This window comes from Pteropus vampyrus, unplaced genomic scaffold (genome assembly GCF_000151845.1).
Source record: "Pteropus vampyrus isolate Shadow unplaced genomic scaffold, Pvam_2.0 Scaffold18, whole genome shotgun sequence".
NCBI lineage: Eukaryota > Metazoa > Chordata > Mammalia > Chiroptera > Pteropodidae > Pteropus > Pteropus vampyrus.
In genome coordinates, this window is record NW_011888799.1 from 1,727,193 (window position 1) to 1,748,233 (window position 21,041).

At 38.3% G+C, this 21,041-nt stretch overlaps 1 protein-coding gene across 2 annotated transcripts in view; it reads left to right on the forward strand.

The window, feature by feature from the left end:
- ZFAND3 (zinc finger AN1-type containing 3) overlaps window positions 1–21,041 on the forward strand; it is a 332,486-nt gene that overhangs the window by 291,284 nt on the left and 20,161 nt on the right. For both annotated transcript variants that reach the window (XM_011354552.2, XM_011354553.2), the window contains one exon: window positions 13,629–13,796. In XM_011354552.2, coding sequence (XP_011352854.1) covers window positions 13,629–13,796 — 168 coding nt within the window. The remainder of the gene's footprint in view (window positions 1–13,628; window positions 13,797–21,041) is intronic.

The window sequence follows — 21,041 nt, forward strand, 5'->3', positions numbered from 1 at the left end:
CAGATTTCTTTTTTACTCTGTTTTGTTTTAAAAGTAAAATTTTACTGTACATATTGGTGGAAAGTAATTCTTACAGAGATTTCATAACCTTGCCTTCTTAAAAAAAAATAAACACTCATTTCCTGAGCTCTCTTCTAAGCTTTTATATTTATAATTCAGAACTCCTTTTCTTTCTGGAGCAAATCACAATTTAGGAACCATAGAGGGTTGATAGTTTTCTTGTGCTTAAAATCTTGATTAAAAGACTTGGTTTTTGCATCCAAACCCAACAACATGAGAGAACTTTAGCCAATAAATTCACTTCTTTATGATTAAAAATCAGACAGTTTAACCTTGGAAGCACTTTTGTCGTGGGGGACTTCATATTGTGATTAGTTATCATAACAGCCAAGTGCCTCTGTGGGCTCTGTTAACCAGCCTCCCACTACTTATGTATAATTATTTTTAGTGCATACACACACTCTGTTATAAAAGCTTATTTGGCCTTATGCTCCCTGCCATTCTGAATTCTCTGTTTCATTACCAGTGTCCACCCACAGAGTTTCAGAAAGCCATTCCTAAATAGCAAAACCACAACTCAGAATTTTAAATAAACCACATCTCTGTTAGATGAATGGACAGGGGAAATTAGTTACATGCTCTGCATTTCTCACATCCGTCTACCCTTTCAAAACTTATTAAAAATGTATACATATATAAGCAAGAAAATAGGACATTTAACTCAGATTGTGTTAATTTTTCTGTTACTTTAGCAAGAAATAAAGAAAGAGAATATAGCAGACAGTCTTTAAGATTTTTACCTCGAATGTTGGCCAATATTTACTTGAAAAAATATACTGGACGCTTCTGCATTTTTTTCCCTTAGAGGAAGTTGAACAACTCTTCTCTGAAGATGTTATTATAGTACGGCTTGAAATTTATGTCCAAATATGCAGGATGGCTTTTAAAAGAAAGTTCTGGGAGAGGGACCTTGTGTAGGTCCTGATTTGAATACAAGGTGTTACTTGCAGCGGAGTCTGTTTTCCAGCTTAGCATTAACTGATAGTTCCAATTACTGACAAGGATTCATAGTCACTTTTTTTTTTTTTGGCATCCTGTTGATAAATGCATTTCCAAAAGATTAAAATCACATCTTAAGGTCTTGGTCATCATCTTTCCTGGAATAGCAGTTGCAGTAATTGATGCAATTAAAAATGGGTCCTTACTGGGATTGAAGGAAGTAAGGACTAAAAGTGTGACATGTAAAAGTCTGTGACTAATCATTAAAATGTACTTACAGATAAGTGTTGACTTCACTACAGACCCAGAGAAGCATGAGCTTTGACTTTACTGTTGATTATCTGGTACAACTATTTTGTCATGCACTTTCCTGTCAGACCTTAGCAACATTTCTGAGAAAGAGTTCATCAGGCACTCTAGCCAATCATCTCCAAGTATGACTACTCTGGAACATAGTTGTTGGGTTTTTTTAAAAACATTATTTCAGACTTACAGAAAAATTACAAGAAGATCACATAGAATTCTCAGATATCTCCCCTCCCCCACATTCCCCAAATGTTAACATTTTACCACATTAGATATTGACTTTCTCTACTCTTCCCCCCTACTTATCCCCCTCCCTCGTGTGTGTGTGTGTGTGTGTGTGTGTGTGTGTGTGCGTGCGTTGTATCCATTTCATTACGTTGCCTTTGTTATACTAAACACTTCAGTGTGTAATTCTTAAAAATCAAGGTATTATCTTAATAGCCACAGTACAGTTTTCAAAATTGGGAAATTAACATGATATGATATATAGTTGATTTTTTAGTATGATTATTCATAGCATGAACATTTTGATAAACAGTAATTCTTTCAGTGAAGCGTGTTGTGTTGTACAAAGGCAGTTGAATTGAGGTTAAATGTAAGGTACTTGCTCCTTATGTTTCAAATATGAACTAAAGACAATTTCGATAATAATATTCTGCAGAATTATTGGCTTCTGATTTTCCAGCTGTTCATTTTACTAATGGAGTTATCTCTTTATACACCATTTTCTTAAGGCAGCTTTCTTCAACCCTCTACACACTTGGTAGTACCTACATCAACATTGATACAATCCTGAGTAATGAACACCTAACATACTTGTTTGGGGTGGGGGTGGGGGGCACGACAAGGCTTTCTCTGGGCACTCTTTGTCGTATGTTAAGATCTAACATTAGGTTCATTTAGCCTCACATCAGAAAGAGTTAAAATGAGGTACAGAAGTATTTTTAAGCTTAAGGATTTACCTTGGAAGTAATGAGCCAAAAGACAAGACCTTGGGTGGAAAAAACTAAGTGATAGGTAGAGAGAAGATCTGAATTAAGCTGATGCTAAATTAGAAACAAAAATAGTTTAAAAACAAATCAGCTATTTAATTTTAGCATCTACAGTACTTAGTTATGCATTCAAACTGATTTTTTTAAAATATCAAAATAAAAATGTTCAGTGTTTTTTCCTTGCATTAAACCTGGAGCACAGCCCATAAGATGACAATCTCTTATTGCAGTATTACCATCATTAGGAATTTGTTCCCTGTTATAGCGATACTCGTTGTTTTTGTTATTTCGCTGAGCACCGGTGGAGTACTAAATATAGCCAGTTCTGCTCCTGCCCATAGAAGCTTGCATTATAAGTCAGACAGGCAAAACAATTGGAAAATTAAAAATACCCACAGGGAATATAGTCAGGCTTTATAGAGGTGAAATTCTTTGCATGGGAACATTTGACTTTTTTCTATATGTATGTTTTTAACAAAAAGTCAGAAAATTTGAATTAGTGTCTCATTCTTTACCCATTTCCCCACCCTACCCCCAATAGTCAGTGTTTTCTCATAAAGGACACCTATTTTCAATCTTCCTGACCAAAGACCCAAGGCCAGATCAGGTTAACCCCAGGCAAGTCATTCATGCTTTGGAGACTAAGATTTGGGGGAACAACATTATTTGAAGACTTCTGTCCTTTCTCTTCCCTCTAAGGATTCTTCAGATGTAAAACAGTAAGAAGTGGCTATAGTCTATGGCTGTGTACTGCCCAGCTGCTCAAAACAGTTGTATGATTTTATAAGGCATAATTCGAAAACTTCTAAGCTTCATATAACTACAGAGAAGACTTATTCCCTACTTTTAGGCAGCTTAACTTCTAAATGAACATTCTAAGAAACTAAATGAAAACAGTATTGCCTGTCTTATACACAGTTGTATGAAAGTAAATCTGGATATATTGCTACTTCATGGATTCTCTCAAATTTTCCTTTTTTTAGATAAATGAAAATAATCCATGGCTGATCTGTTTCCTAAAAATACTGGAAAAGAAAATAGAACAGAATTTGAAGACCAGTCTTAGCACTGTAAGAGTCTTTAGAACCCTCATGATCATAGACCATGATGGTGAGGGAAGAGAAATTAGGGGGTTTGGGCATGTGGCCTCTGAGAAGTTTGTCTTTCTTTTAGATTTCTTAATCTTGCTTCTCTCTGTCTCATCTTGCTACCTTTTTCTGTACTCCACTGATGCTACAAATGCAATATTTTTTTAAAAAAATCAATGCATTGTAATGTTGTTGAACTCTAAAATACCCAAGCAGGTTATAAAAAGGAAAGATTATCTATTGAGGATAATTTGTCAGTTACAATGAGTAATTGAAAAAATCTATGAGGAAAAGTAATATGGTTTAGTTTGGCAGGCAGGACAGGTCTTGCTAATACAGAAGCTAAAACAAGGAAGAGGTGCCAGGCCAGTCCCAGCTACCTACTTTATTGCTAGTCCTATCAGTTTGTAGAACTAGCAATAAATGTGCCCTTTGTAGAATTTAGCCCCTGGGGTTCCCTTTAAGTAAATTGCACAGCAGGAATGATACTTAACAAACAGGGATGGTAGCCTGCAGTTTTTCAGATGAACCAAGGAGTGGTTTGTGGACCATCCACCCTCATCTGTGCCTTTATAAAGGGACCTGGCCTGTGAGCTGTAGGGCACTATCAGGGTGGTTGAGAAGAAAAAGCTTTCGTGGGGCACATACAAAGGTGAGAAGGCATGTTTTACCTATAAAAATAACTGTCTTTTCTTTCGCTATTAGGAGAAAAAAAATTTTGTACCATCCTACAAATAAATCAGTGAAGAAACTCTTGTGGACAGAATAACGGGAAAAACTAAAGCTGATTTTATAGAAATTAAGTGCTATGACTATAATCCACAGTAATCCAGAGAGTTAGCAGTAATGGGAAAAAAATGGTAAGAGGAGCCTTACAAATCATATTCTAGGAACAGAGTCCATGTACAGTTATTCATCAGAGATGCGTCTTAGAGAAATTGCACCAAAATATTTAGATAAGAAGATTCTAGGTGGAACAAAGAGAGGTGCTTATTTTTGTTCCCATACTTGGCCCAGGATCTGTCCCACCACCTTAATCCCAGAGGCAGCTGAGCTGTATACTGTAGGAAGTGACAGAATCTCATCTTCATGGTAAGGTACTCTCAAGGAAGAGCAGAAATAGAAATCTTGAAATGTAACAGCAGTTAGATACAGGGTAGTAGAGTGGTTAAGAGTAAGAACTCTAGGCCAGGCTGCCTGAGTTCAAATTCCAGTTCTTGTACTTAACTAGTTGCGTGATCTTCAGTAATTCACTTTCCTTGTGCCTCAGTTTCCTCATCTTAAAATACAAGTAATAATAACACCTACCACATAGCCTTGTTACAAAAGCTAAATGAGTTAACATGTAAAAGCATTTAGAAAGTCCTGGTACAGAATAAGTGTCTTAGTGCTTGTTATTGCAATTTTACTGAAACTTAAGGAATGTTTTGTCCTATCCACCTACTGTGATGAGTGGCCTTAAAAATGAGTTTGGACCAAAGGTTATATAGCATGATTTCATTTATATAGCCATGTATATGTCCATATATATGACATATTCTCAAAATGACAAAATTATAGAAATGGAAGACACATTAGTGTTTGCCAAGAGTTGCCAGGGAGCAAGAGGGGACATGGCTGTAAAAGGGCGACATGAAGGATTCTTGTGATGATGGAAATGTTCTATAGCTTGACTGTATCAATACCCATATCCTGGTTGTGATACTGTACTAGAGTTTTACACAGTGTAACCATTGAGGAAAACTGGGTGAAGGGTACATAGGATTTCGCTATATTGGTTCTTATAGCTACATGTGAACCTAGAATTTTCTCAAAAGAAATTGTTTAATAATAAAAAGAAAATGGGCATGGACAATTCCTGATAGAGTAAAAATTGACAGTTTGTGTCTGAGCCGACAGACCAATATTAAGGTTAATAAGCATAATGAAAGAAAAACTATGAGCTAGCCATTGACATTTTAGTGGTATGTTTGTGAACCCTCACGAAAAAAATTAAACCAGTTGGGGTCAAAGAAAGAAGAAATATCAGCAGCAGCTTTATTTTCCTAAAAACCCTTCCAAATGGTGTTCTTCAAAATGCCTTTGCTCCCAACACTGTAAAATGGTCTATTCGTTGATAGGATTTTTGGTAAAGAGAATTTAGAAGATGGATGAGCAACAACTTTTATACCAATGGTATTCTGAAAAGTAGACCTCACAGAAAAAAATGGAGATGACAAATGTGAGCTAAAAATCACCTGTCTACATATGTACAGTATAGTTCTTAAGTTGAAGAGGTACCTTTTCTTCTTCTGCTTCTTAATTATACCCCCCCAACAGAATTTATCACTTTTACATTTTGTGTTCATTTATATTCTGTTCATTTATTCATATGCCACTTATTATGCTGTAGGTTTATTTGTATATAATATGTTTTTTTCTGGATTGTGACCTTGAGGGGAGAGATCACTGCCATCTGATTTGCCATTTCAAAGCCCAGTGCCTGGCCTATAGTTGGCACTTGAGAAAAAATGAGATATTGACTGTCGTCATGGCCCTGAATAGAGTGGTAATTAATCTAGAGGCCTAAATAAACTAGATCATATAAACTGAGAATATTATTGTACTTAATGAGATTGTGGTTGTTTTTGCAAATGAACCCTCCTGGCTTTTGCTTTATGTTTTTTATTCTGGTGAAATTTTTCCTTAAGTTGAAAATAAGGAAGAATTTTGGAGAGTCAAATGATTCAGCAATGAAGAACTGTCTTATAGCAACAATTAGCAACACTGTAGAGTCAGTCAAGAGGGGAAGGGCAATCATAAAAAGGCCAAGAAGCTATTGGAAAAGAGATAATTGGAGGAATGACTTGTGGCCTTCTGGGACGAACTTCAGTCACAGACAGTGTCATCAGACTATAAGAAATCATAAGCTAAAACAATAGTAGCTAGCCCATGTCCTAACGCTTGCCATCCATTTCTTGCCAAGGCACAGACAAACTACATTCTGATGTCCAGTATGTGACAGGGATGCAGTGGAGACAGAGAAAGAGCATTTCTCTCCCCACTGCCAAGGTGCAGTAGGAACTGGGTTGATTACACAGTATTTGCCCTTCTTCACCTGCCTTTACTTGTGCCAACCTTCCAACCATGTGGATTTGTCAGCTGCTTGCTGGAAGTTTTAATCTCTAGTCTTGAATATGGAACAGAGGAGATGTGCAATTATAAATCTCCTTCCTTAGAAGTTAAACGATGCCATTAAAATAAATAGATAAGCTAGAAAGGATCCAGGATGTGGTATATTCCACAGGACCACTAACCAGGAGTGTTCAAAAAGTCCATGTCATTTGGAAGGAAGGGAGGGGAGGGAAAAAGGAAGGAAGAAAGGAGGAAGGAGAGAGAGTTTGAGGGGCATATACTGTTCTATATTAAAAGAGACTTAGACATAATATCCAAATGTAACACTTGAAACCTGATAGAACATGCCTTTGAAAACAATGGAGGTAATTTGGATATGAATTGAATGACATTGGGGCATTATTCTTAATTTTCTTAGGTGTAATATTTTAGTTATATAAAGAAATGCCCTTATTATTAGATGTGTGTATATGTGAAGTATTTTGATGTTCGCAACTTTTTTTCAGATGGTTCAGGGGGAAAAAGTATAAATATGGAGGGGAGAGATAAAGCAATGGTGACAGATTTTTAGCAGTTGTTTTATGTGAATGGTGTATACACAGGTGTTTATTGTACTATTCTTTGAACTTTTCTATATGTTTGAAATTTCTCACAATAAGAAGTTGGACAAAATTAGCTAAATACTTTCCTCCTGAGGTTGAGAACAAAGCAAAGATGTCCTCTCTCAATACTCTTATTCAGCAGCATAGTAGAAAGCCTACCCAGTACAAGAGATAAGAAAAAGAAATTAAAGGTAGATTAGAAAGAGAGAAAAGTTGAGGGGGAAACTCTTCCTTTAAAATTATTGGACTCTGGTGTCATGATTTTAAACATTGTTTTATTTAATGGAGACTTATTCTTCCCACGGCACATTAGCTTCTCCTATTTGATCTTTTGATGAATTCATAATCACATTTTTTCTGGTATCAAGGTGTGCCACCAGAATCAGCTTTCCACTACCTGTCCAGCAGGAACCAGAGTGGGAAGAGGAAGTGACAAATTTGATCCCAGTCCTTGAAACATGTCTGTGGGACATTTGGGTGCTCATCTCCTGAAGGGTACATGACTTCTACATTGCTGTCATGAGGACCAGAATCATATGATTAGATGATACAATTACCCCAAGAAGTTTTCTGATGCCTTACGTCTTTTGAGCCTACTGAGGAAGACAGAGACCCCAAAAGTTCAGGTGCATTCCCAAGATAGTCAGCTCTACTGATAAAGAGATAGATATACCCTAGGTCTCCCAATCTTATGTTCTCAGTAGGGAAGAAGAGTCAGAGGTCTGCTTTCAGTCTTGAGGTTGTGATAGAGGAGGAGACCACCCTCAGATGTCAGATATCTCTAATAGCAAAGAAGAGAGCCAGAGAAAATAACCTGGGGGTAGGGGTTAGGTGGTGGAGATAGTAGAAGAAAGAGACTAGTGCTTAGAAACAGTACTGCATGGCAGTTTGAGAACAACTGACCTTTAAAATAGGATCTGAGACTTGGCATCCTAGGTATATTTCAAGCAAGATTCATCTGCATATTATGTATCAAACAAAATGAAGGCATTCTCCACAAAATTTTAATAATTGGCCTTTCCCAAATACTTGAACTTCTTTGTCCATGTAATAGTGTTTTAACAGGTGTGCTATCCCAGAATTGTTATAAGAATCATTAGGAAGATAAGAGGGGGAAATCCCAGTTGGATAAAGTGGGAAAAAAGTTTTTAATGGATAAGGAGGGAGTTTTCTGTCCTGAAGTCTTTTATGACACAGAGTAAAAGCCAGGAAAGGATGAATCTAATCCCTGCATAAACTCTGAAAGCACAGCATGAGGAGAAACATAGAAAGTATTTATAAAACTTTTTTTTAAAGTATCTGGTCAGTTTTTTCAGTGAGAGTGTACTGTTCATGGACCGGAGGTTTTAGCAGCTTAGGCTCCTTTTAAATGGTCAAAGGAGAGACAGCAGCAATGTGGGGGGGAGGGTTCATTAATTATTGCTCTTATTGATATTTGTACAGGCTGTTGGGATCATAAATGTCAGTTTGTCAGGAGACTGTGATAGGTTCTAAAAAAAACTGATTGAGTGCCTCAAAGGTGTCATAGAAACTGAGATTAAACAGATTCATCTTTCTTTCTTAGAAGCGAGGGAAGGTGTGGATAAAGTGAATAGAAGAAGGCTTCCTTCTTATCGTTGCCACTTTACTTCTCCCACTCTTCTAATCTAAATTATGAGGATTGGCTTGTACAGAGGGCTAAGAGCCTGCCTGAGATGTCAGAAGGCCATAGTCATGGTTAGCCACCCCAGGTATATGCAGGCTGCCAGCTACACGGTGACAGGAGATTAAGAGAGATTGGGATTTAACTCTGACAGGCCTGACACAATTTATTTGGAAATTTCTGGGAGAGAACATAAGTAATAAAGACAAGAACAGTGACAGTAAGGAACAAATGTGAATTTCTGTCAGATATAAAACAGAATTTTAAAAGAAGTAGCTCTGTTTGTTGTCTCCAGTCAGGCTTTCCAGTTAAACTATGTTTCTAAATTGAAATTCTTATCACTACTTTCTGCAATTGGCTAAGAAACTACAATTAGAAGAATTTCTCTCTTCAAAAGATTATGTTTTAAAATCAGTATACTTGTTTCTCTGTCACAAATTAAATAGCAGTTACCTTCAAACCTAGGAAACTGATAGATAAAATACTTTTTCTTAAGATTTTTCTTTCTCATTTAATCACATTTTAATTCTTGATCAGACTTTCCTTTGACTAGGAGATCTGTGATATTTTTCTCATTCTATTAAATATTGGCAGATGAAGAGGGAGTCTGGCATGGGAGTGCGGCAGCTCTTGCATGGGTGTATACAGACTAGATCATGTTCTTAAGAAACAGCATACTGGGGAAAAAATTGTGCTTCGTTGGCCCTTTATGGAAGGACCTTAATTAGAAGTCACTCCTAACTCCTGGGGTGGGAGCAGTTGCTAGCTTGCCACTACGGCGCCTCCTGCTGCTAATGAGCGTGCTCCTTGCAAAGACTCGTTTTTTCTGACAGTTAAAGCTACATGCAAGAGTTATTTCTGTTCACCTTTCTCTCTATATTTAACCCTTACTGCCCAAGTTCAGATCATGCCAAGTAGATTGTTAGGTGTTAAAGTGCTTCAGGGTAACAGAAAGGAAGTTTGTGAGCAAAAAGTAAAGAATCAAAGTTTAATTTACTTAAATATGGACAGTAAATGAGAGTTCCTTTAGTTTCCCATGTTTGGGTCTTTGCTTTCTGGTAGTCTTTTTAATTGACCTAAAATTTATAATTGAATAGTTGAATTATTTAGTTCATTATTATGTAATTAGATTCCCTGTCCTGGACATCTGTTTCTCTTATTTAAGCAACTCACCCCATGGCACAAAGTTTCATTAAATAATTGTCACAGGAGATGTAAATTTCTTATGCAGACACGATGATGATCCTGTAGACTGCTATTTATTTCATTAGCTTCTAATTAAAACACTAAGTTGACTTGTGAGAAAATGCCAAAGAATGGTTTGCTTCACCAAGAAGTTATATATAACACAGTCACCTCCCTGATGGCAGTGTGTGGAGAGTGCTAAACAGTTTAGAGAGCTTATTTCCCTTCCTTCTTTGTGGTAGGGAACATTAAAGGACACAGGATTCCTCTCCATTTAATAGACCATGGACTGAGTGAAGGTTAAGTGGTCATATTCCAGATCATAAAAGTTTTGGATCTCTCAATATCTGGGGACATATCCTTGATTCTAAAAAATAACACATTTTGGTAAACAATTTGTCTGTCTTGGTTCAGAATCAGTGAGGACTGCTTCCCATGGCTCATACTTTCTATTTCTTTGATCTTAGACTTGTACAGATGCCGAGATATTGACTCTCAGAGGACTGACTAGAGCTGAATGGTATTCTTTTAGGATGGCCAGTGCAGTGCAGCCAGAAGCTGTTGGCAGCATCAGAAACCTCTCTTAGGACCCATTATTTCAGGAATGTCCCATGCCTCCTGCCTACCAGAACAAATAATTCAGTAGTCTTTATATATAATGCGGAATAGATAAAGGAAAATTTCAGCATGAAATCAAGCAGATTTATTCCTTAGTTTTGTTATTGAATGCTTATTGGTCAAACAAGGTAGGGAATTAGAAAAGAGATCAGGCCTGAACAGGCCCCCTAATTTTGGGGAGGCCCATTAGGTGGGTTGTTTGGTGATGACCATTGATGATTATGATTCCATAAATATGAATTCTATCTCCCAATCTTAGGAATCATACATTTAAAAATATTATCTTCACATATCATTCCTTGCTTATTTAAAAATAGCTGTGAGAAACATAGCTGAAAGAAAAATTATCTTCTTGTAGCAAAGGTTTACTTTAGAAATGGAGGTCAATGCTATGCAGGTAGACAGCACATTGACAGTTCAAGACAGATTTATGTGGAAAACAGCTTTGTGAGCTCTGCATTTCCAGACACGTGCTCAATTCTATCAGATAGTGGTGTGAATGAAAGGCTTATTTATGCCTGAGTGCTGCCCTTTTACACTAGAGGTAAGTTGGCATCACGGCAAGGCCCTCTAGATTTTAACAATGTTAATAAATGCAAAGGGTTCCACTACCTCCCATGTGCAGACCTCCATTTCTCTTCTCCACACTACCCTCTGGAGTTGTGGGATAATTTATTATAAAGATGCTCCAGGTTTAAGACCTTGTCTCAGAACAAACACCATTTTTTTGTTACAGCTTTTACTCTAGAAATTTCTCATTACTAAAAAATTTTTAAAAAGTCTAAATAGGGTTATTAATACAAATAGTGTCGTTGCTAGTTTGTGAAAAAGGAACCCCAGAGAGCAGTGTGGCTCATACAAGGTGAATTCCTTTTGGCTGACTACTTTGTAATGATTTACATTTAGATTGTTGCTTGTTGCTCTTGTGGGGGAAGGGGAGAGGGCTGGCTGTGTCTGTGGTTGCCTTAGCCATCACACTGACTGGGTTTGGACAGATTCTCTCAGCAGAGCTAGACAATAGGCCGAACTTGATCTTCAATTGTTTTCATCAAAGGCCTTATTTAGTTGGTTTGTATTGGGAGAAAATGTCATGTAGGATGGGAAGAACTAAATTAGATGAAAAATGAAGTTTACAATTGCTAAGGATAGTGCATGGCTCCCCTAAGTCACTGCATAGTGTGGTGGTCTGGGATGGGGTTGGGGAGGAGGGGTATGAGCAGCAAACTGTTACTGTTGTCACTGTCAGGACCAGTGAGTATTCTCTGATAAAGTGCAGCATCTTCTTCATACAGAGGAGGCCAGTGGGGAAAAAGTATACAGACAACCTTCATTGAAATGTAGCCAACAATCTTCTGCATCTCACTAGAGTCACTTTAAATAGAAAATTAGGACTGCCTAGTAGAAGACTCAGTCATTCAAGAAATATATATTGAGTTGTGGGCCTGGAGGGCATATTAGTGAACAAAGCAGGTGAAAATTCCTACCCTCCAGGAGTTTACATTCTCCTGGGGGATAATTTTAAAAGATAAATACTATGGAGGAATAAAAAGCAAGAAAGGGAGGAAGGGAAATTCTAGGAAAGGGAGACAAGAGTGATCTAGATAGAGTGATCACTTTATAAGTTGCATAAATGTCGTCACTATGTTGTACGCCTGAAACTAATATATTGTATGTCAACTGTAATTGAAAAATAAATGTCAAAAAAGAAAATGTGACTTGAAAGAGGTTAGGTCCCTTATAGATCGAAGAAAAGAGTGCTCTAGACAAAGAGAATAGAAAATACCAAGTCCCTAAGGTAGGAGACAGTAAAGAGGCCAGTGTGGATGGAGCAACAGGAGAGAGCAGCAGGAGATGAGGTGAGAGAGATGAGAGGAGGGCAAATCATCTTCTCTGAGAAGGGTAGCTATTAGAGGGTTTCGATCAGAGAAGTGAAATAATTCTAACTTGATTTTTAACAGGATCACTTGGCTACTATGTGGAGAATATACTGTAGAGTAATGGAGGTGAGCAGGGAGACCAGTTAAGAGGCTGTTATACTAGGCTAGATGAGATAGTGATGGTTTGGACCAGCATGGGGGGCAGGTGAGAAGTAGTGAGATCTAGATCTGTTTTGAAGATTTATTTAGGAAACTCTCTTCCAGAGGTTTTTTAACACAAACCACTTTGGAACCTTGGCAAGCAGTGCATCCACAGTATACAGTGGTGGCAATTCCAGGAGTACAGAGCCAAGCAAGTGCTGCCTTCTTTTGTAAGGCAAGAGTTATTTACAGCCTGCCTATGACATAAACTTTATCGTATTTTAGTTTTTTAAGGTTATAAATACACAAATTGTCACACTACGCCTCCCTTCACTTGCCAATTTGGCAGCAACTCTAGGGTTGTGGTACCAAGTGCTGCCTCTTTACTACTCCACCATGGAGGCCATAGGAGAGCTCACTGGTAAATAAGCAGGATACTCCGTAACCCTGAATGAAGTTAGAATAATTTCCAATATTAGAACCTGATTTTCATGTGTTTAGGAGTAGAAACGTGAGTATTTTTACTAGAAAAGATTATGGATCCTCCGTCAAACACTGCCTTTAGATATGGAATTGTGCTAACCATGGCAGTGTAAAGAAGTGCTAGACGTTGTCCCTTCTCTAAAGAATTACATTATCTTGAGGACAAGCAGACATCCAAGGAGAGGTAGATAACCAATACAAGCAGTAATTAGCTAGGGCCCAAAGAAGGGGTACAGACAAAGAGAAGATCTCATTTCCAGATTGAATGGTCTCCTCATAGAGATAGACATCTATTTTGAAAAATAACATGGAACTGATTTTTGTTGAGGCCCCTTTCCCCACCCCATCCTCCTCTCCTGGGTCAGGCCCTGCTTGTTAGAAGTCAGCCCTAAAGGTTCATGCTTGTCACAATTTGTACAGTATAAACCAGGCCAGTCAGAACTGGCTCTTGCTCATACAGGTCCAGTTCCTGGAAAAGGGCAGTAGTAGCCTGGTCAGAAGAATGCCTGGCAGTACATTAATCAGCTGTACTCGCCAGGCTAGTCACTAACCCTGAGCCCCAAATGTGTTGTTTTGGTCAGATTCACAGTCTGAGAATGAGGCTTCGCCAGTGAAACGGCCACGACTACTGGAGAATAATGAACGATCCGAGGAAACCAGCCGATCTAAACAGAAGAGTCGACGTCGGTGCTTCCAGTGCCAAACCAAACTGGAGCTGGTGCAGCAGGAATTGGGATCGTGCCGCTGCGGTAAGCATCTTCTCCAGTGGCATGATGGAGACTGTGTCTTTGACACCCTGGCGCGTGACTTTGGAAATTATTTGTAAGAGGCTGAAGTCCTGTTTTGTTCTCCTAAGTACCTCCCTGAGAGCTATAGGTTTGGAGTTTGAAAAATCAGGAATAGAGGATTCTTCTAAGCACGTACAAAAAAGGCAAAAATGTCCCCCAATACTTTGACACATATTTCTTTAGTTGCCTTGTTCCTACTTACTGCTTTCAACTTCTCCCCACTGCATATTACTCTGGTTCCTTCTCATTGATGACTTATTTAGAAATTAACCAAACCAGCAAAATTCTGGGGATATGTACCATAAAATTCAGATATTAAATTAATTTTGAATGAGCTTTTTACTGTGTATAATAAATGGAAGATTTCTCCCCCATATCTTTTAAATTAAAGTTTGATTAGAAAATTATTTTCTTTGAACCGTACTTCATTGTCAGTTAACCCCCTTGAAAATAGCTTTAAAGTAACCTTTTTTCTATATTATCCAGTGTAATATCAACTCTGCACAGGGGTGTATTTTTAAAAATTTTATGCATACCCACAGTGGAACAAAACTTAGACCAATCTTTTCTCTCTCTTCGACCACATAGGAGCAAAATCGTATAGCTGTACCATTCAGGCTGATTGATAATTTTCCTGTCCCTGTTTTTATTTCCTGATTTTAAAGCGTAGAATTATAAAATTGTTCTATGGGACACCTGTCACCAGGCAAACTTGGAGACCTAGGTCTAGTCTCTGAGAATCCTGCATATATCTTTTGTCTTTAGCAGTGAGCTTAAGAACCCTCCTTTTACCTCTGGGATATCCATAGATATCCTACAGTGATGCTGGCTGTCAGAACTAGATGGTTCTCTCAGCAGTTAGAAGGTTGACTGTTACTCCAGGTCCTTCATCTTCTGAAGAGATGTCTATTGCTGCTCTTGTCCCTCAATCATCTGCCCTGTTGTAAATAAGAAGGCAATGAGGGAGTACCAGCTTCTCATGGAAACGAAGTTGAAACTTCTGTTTCTATCATGTTTGTTGCACACACAGGTGTGTGGTACATCACAGAAACATATATTCATCTGCAGAAAATAGAGACCAGCATGAGGAGTCTAGGTGTCACCAGACAAGTTTTTATATTTTAGCTTGGCATTTAGTTTTCTCCTGAAGAGGAGAGGTGTAGGGTAAGAGGTAGGGGCAGAGACTGCCAACAGAGTTTTCAAACTTCACTTGTGTTCATGTGTGTGGTATGGCCCAGGTGAGCCCAGAATCTTATTCTTAGGCTGTGTCTTGATCATCCCTGCCAGGTCATTTTACATTCTTGATGAGGTAAGGAGGGAATACTTTGGTTAGCCAAGGAAACTCTGGAGCCTGATGGCTAAACACCTTCGCCCATATCAAAGAGTTTATCTACTCTTTTGTTGTGCAAATTATTGCTTGGGTCTTCACTGGAACTACCGTGGTATTTCACCAGGTCACTCTGTCACCAGTGTGGCAAAACCTATCTGACCATTTTAGATAATAACATAGGCCTTTGTTTGTTTCTAAACTGGAATTGGGATTTTCCTGTGCCTTATGTTCTTGTTTCCTTCTTGAAAGTAACTGAATCCTGGGTGTTACATAGGATTTGCCTTAATGGATCAGGCAGTCAGTCCATGGAGTATGCAGTCTTGCCTCTGGCAGTGGCTAATACCTCCTCTCCTTGTCAGGCAAGCACTAAGAGTTCACAGTTTAGCTTTGAGAGATCCTGAGGTGTTGTAACCAAGTCTCCCAGTTTACCCTTCAGCTTTGATGCAAACCACTTAATTTCCTAAGGTCTTAATAACACTGCTGAAAAAAATCTAGAAATACATGTTAGATGATTTCACATGCTCCTAAGTGAAGCCAACCTAATTGTCCCTGGTAAGTGAGGAAGGATTACTATGTTGTGCTCTTCGCCTCCTGGGCAGGAGGCTGGCTTTCTAAGTGCCTGTTGGGTTTGCCACAGACTCGCATTCTTTTTAAGTGATCTAACATGTAGTCCCTTGGTTTGTTCCCAATTCTGAGGGTCTACTTATAGAAATATTTGATTTTTCTTATGGAGAAGAAAGTTTTGAGCTTTCTGCAATCCCTCCAGAGGTAGCCTTCCCAAAGAGAGCTGGGAGTTCAATTTGGCCCACAAAGAGCATTATACTTATGTGCCCAGAAAAATGACTGAGTCAGCTGCTACGTTTCAAAAGATAAAGGACAGCAATGGGAACATACACCTCTGGGACTGTCTTTGACAAATAGCTCATGTGTTCTTCCTGCCTGTCTGCTTGTATCTCTCCAGGAAAGGGTGAGTTGTATAGTTATTTCCTTGAGGATGCATGGAGTGTTAGAGAGACATTTAATTGCCCTGAAAGGTTTTAGATGGGGGGAAGCACAGTAATTTACTGCTGAAAGTGAAGACTCAGGAAGGTAGTTTGAACTCAAACAGAACACTTCTCACTACAGAAAATCTTTATATATATGTATCTTTTTCTTTTTTTCCCACAATCTTTTTTTCCATTCCCCTTCCACTCTGTACAGGTTATTAACTGCTGACAAGAAATTCACATCTCATAAATAATGCTTAAGAGCCATTGCTATATAAATTGAATGTGTTATGAATTGTGATGGGCCTTTTTGTAGCATTCGATGCCTAGAGCAGGAAGAACAGAGGATGTCATTTTCATTAATTTCTAATGAGGTGCCAATTAAAGACAGGGAAGACTCTCCAAAGGGAAGAGTGGCCAAGCTCCCCTGAATCCTCTGCCCTGGGGCTGTCATCCAAACACTGCCAGCAAGCCTTCTCTAAAAATTCTATTAAATTACAGTCTCATAGAGAGCACACACAGACACATTCAGCTTCCCTTTGATCTTCAAAAGAGCAATTTGTAAGACGAGTTCTGAGCCTTCTCACATAGGGAACAGCTAGAGGTGATAGGAATTGTTAATTGCCAAGACATTCGATGGGCTTTTCAAGAAGTAGGTGAATTTTGAAGATGAATTCTCTGCTTTGCTGTGACTAGATAACCTTTAAATCAACAATACCAAAGTAACACCCTTTTCCTGTGAAATCTTTCAGGGTGCCAATTAGAAAGGCATGTGGTGAGGCAGGGATGATACCCTCCATCCTTAGAGTATCTTCAACAGTTTAACTTCTCAAGATAGAAAAGAATTGCCTAAAAATATACTTATTTGTTTCATTTTGTACCCAGTAGGCAAATTGGTCAGCTCATTCTCATTATAGGAGTCCTTTCTCTCCAGATGCCATCTAAAGGATGTTCTTCTGAAATCTGGCCATCCTCATCAAATCTGGGCCACATCACAGCCTCATGAATGCTGTGTTTTCCAAGCAGATCTTGCATGATACACACAGCATGGCTTTTTAATCTCTGTGCATTGCTTTCCAGAACCACAGAATTAATTTTTAAATACCAGTCTAATAGCTTGCATAAGTTATCACATATTTTCAGTTGACAGTGACTTAACAAACTGTAAACTGATATGTTCCCTTTTGGGACAACAGTGCTTTTACTAACCTTCTGAGTAATCTGACTTCCTTTATTGCTTTCAAAATAAATTTTATATTCACTTTAGAAATTCAGAGTGATGCTTTAGCTGGGACCTTTAGAATAGTTTATCATCTCCAAGTGCCTCAGTGGTCATTTCTGCCTTATCATTCACTGTCAGACTAAATTCAGCAAGAATTTCTTGAGATATGACTATGCACAAAGCATTTTACTAAGTTTTATGGGAATATAGGAGCTAGAAATATAGAATGTAGGAGCTCTCAGTGGCTTCAAACTTGGGTAGGCATCCAAATCACATGGAGGGTGTGTTAAAAAACAGATTGCTGGTTCTGTATGTTTGTGTATGTTTAACAAGTTCCCAGGTGATGTTGATGCTGCTGGTCTGAGGACCGTGCTTTAAGATCTGTCATAGGCAGTTCTCAATGGGAAGCTTTTTTAAAAACAGAATATCTGGGCCTTACTCTAAACAGTTAAACCAGAAAAGGTCTTCGGGTATTTTTAATTTTTAGTTTGGGAATTAAAAGGTTTTTCAAGGACCATTGAGAATAAGTTGTGAACATCGTGTCCCTTTATCCCTATAAAATTCAATGAATGTTTCCATAAGAACAGAGATATTATTTTATATAATCACAGCAGTTATCAACTTTAGGAAATTGATACAGATACAATGCTTTTATCAAATCTGTCATCCATATTCCATTTTTGTCACTTGGTCCAAAAATGTACTTTATAAAAGCAGTTTTTCAACAATACAGAATTCATTCCATGATCAGGTATTACATTTAGTTTTCATGTCCCTTTAGATTCATTTAACCTGGAACATTTTCACAGCCTTTCTTTGTTTTTAATGATAATGACATTTTTTAAGACAACATCCCTCCACCTCCTACTGACCCACCCACACTTTTTTTTTTTTTAATAGAACATTCCATGTTTTGGGTTTTCTTAGTTTCTTCATGATGATATTCAGACTACATATTCTCAGCCAGAATATGACATAAGTGATGATGTGTCCTTCTCAGGGAGGCACAGATGTCCATCAGCCTCTCATTTTTTATGTTAATTGAGATTCACGCACCCATTCAAGGTGTTGTTCGATTTCTCCACTGTATAGTTACGATTTTTAACCTTACAGGCAGTAAGCAAACACTTTACGATCATGTTTTGCCTAAACTGGTCTTTACTATCAGAGTTGCAAAATGATGATTTTCTAACTCGAGCCTCATTTACCACTTGGCATTCAGTGCTCTTTTTTAAGTGAGAACCCCCCTCTCCCATTTATTTATCTATTATTGGTGTGGACTCATGAACTCTTACACTTTTTAGTGATTTATAATTTATTACTATACTTACTTTGGTGCTCGAATTTCCCCAAATTTGGCCAATGGAAGTTCTTTCAAGCTGATTTATGTATCCTTGTGGCATATCCCCCCACCTTCCCATCACTTTTTTTCTTCTTCAACATTTCCTTACTCTCTAGCATAACAAGATGTTATTTTGGATGCATCTTGTACTTATCTTTGCTGAGTCCTGGAATCAGCCACTTTTCCAAGGCTTCCTAAGGTGATTTTAATATGCATTCAAAGTAGGGAGTTACTGGGCCTGAGAGGAAAGCAGATACATGTGTAAAATAACCAGCATCCGGGGCAGCCTACCATAAGAGTTTTCACGAAGGTACAAACCATGTCTTATAGGAATGGAGGTGAAGAAAGGTTAGTTCTAACGAGAAGACTCTGGACAGGCTTCCACAATTTAAAGGCAGGATGGAGCTCAGGTGTGGGAAAAGAGGGAATGCTTGAACAAAGCTGGTGTTTTGAAGGTGACTTCTGTGCAGCTGGCTGGAGCTTTTGGGTTGAGTGAGGAGAGACTGCTAGAAATGAAGGGAAGAGAATGCAGATTCCAGTCTGTAGGGTTTGGACGTTGGTTTGTAGTAAGCTGATAGCATTGGTTTTGAGTTTGGTCAGTACAATCTACTTTGACTTTTTTTTTTTTTTAATCACACAGGAAAGCTCAGGAGGCTGTTGAATCTTTTTAGAAGAATGATCTAGAAAGTATGTGAACTGATTCACTAAGTGGAAAAGAATGTGCACGTGTCACAGCTGTCCCTGCCACTGAAGGGGACTGCACAGTGAACGAATAGTGATATCCTAAGATTCAGTGTAGGGCAAGGAACTGTGGTGATTACGAAACATGTTGCTGGCATGAAATTTCCAGTCTGGCCAATTTCACCAGCATCAGAAATCACTACTAATAAGCTCACGTGTCTGTGCCTTCATTTTAACTCTGGTCCAAGTGCGATTTGAACCTGTTAGGAACATTTGACATTCTGTCCTATGACTCTGAAGGAAGACGAGGCAGTATGTTCTTATGAAAGGCCTTATTCCATGTACAGAGTTCTAGCCTGGTTCTGTCAAAAAAAACGCTGCTATCCAGGGAAACACCTAAGGTCCTTTATGATGACCTGATTAGTGATTGGCGGGGTAGGTGTTATCATTGCTGCCATTGAATGGAGAGTTCATGCTTTGCCATGTGTTACATAGTGAACGTGGTTACCAAGACTCCAGTTCTTTAGGAACTTCTGTTTTTATGCTCAGTCTGGCAATGAAAGGCTAAAGTTTCTCCAGTACTTTCAGACAGTGGCTGGGTGTCTGTTACCTATGGCTCAAGAGAAAAAGGCGTCCTGCCTACCCTCCCAGAGGCGAAATAAAATCTGTTGATGGAAGCTACTATGAGTTAGAGCTAAGGGTAATTAGAAATCTTGAGGCATTCTGAGAAAATTTTTCCCTTTCTACTCCATTCCTTTCACTATACTTTTACCTAAATTAAGAGTATGCTATCTGTATTTCCCATTTAATCTTTAATGTGTAAGAGCTCTAGTCTAAAACCAAACAGATTAGTCCCTCTGCTGCTCCTCCATAAATTACAAGTTGAAGTGTTAGGGCAAAACAAATCAAACCTTTTACTGAACACTGACTTGTATTTAGCCCATTATTCAGCACTATCTTAGAGATCCAGCCTACCATATGTCCTTTGACAAGGCTGTAAAGAGATTTCAGAAACAGGAACCACTCCCCTCTCCAACAGAAGAGCATCAAAGACCGAGCTTTTAAAAGACAAAAATGTGGAGAACACACATCTGCTGAAGCCTCTGTCACATCCCCACTCATACCCTACTGACAGGTGAGCTAGGAGACTCTTGTCCTGTGAAGTGAAATATTTTCTACCTGGATAGCAAATTTGTAACTACTTCTAGAGTCCAATCTTAGCAGCCATAACAGCATAATAACTTTCTCAAAGCTATTTGGGTAGGTTACCCTGCTTAGAATATTTCTTTATGGGAGAAAAAATGAATTATTGCAAAAGGAAATTAATTATTGACATTTTCATTTTTGTTCCAAGAGTAAATAGTTTCAGTTAATTCTTTGCCCAGCAAGGTGTGGGTATGTGTGTTTCTTTTACAGAATTGTTTGTGAGATACAATTCACATACCATAAAATTCACCTGTTTTCTGAGTTTTATTTAGTAAATTTAAGTTGTGCAGCCATCACCAGATTCAAATTTTAGAATACTTCCATAACCCTACAAAATTCCCTTCTACTCCTTTTCAGTCCTTACACTCTACTACTCCATCCCCAGGCAGCCACTGATGTGCTTTCTGTTGATATAATTTTGCTTTTTCTAGAATTTTAA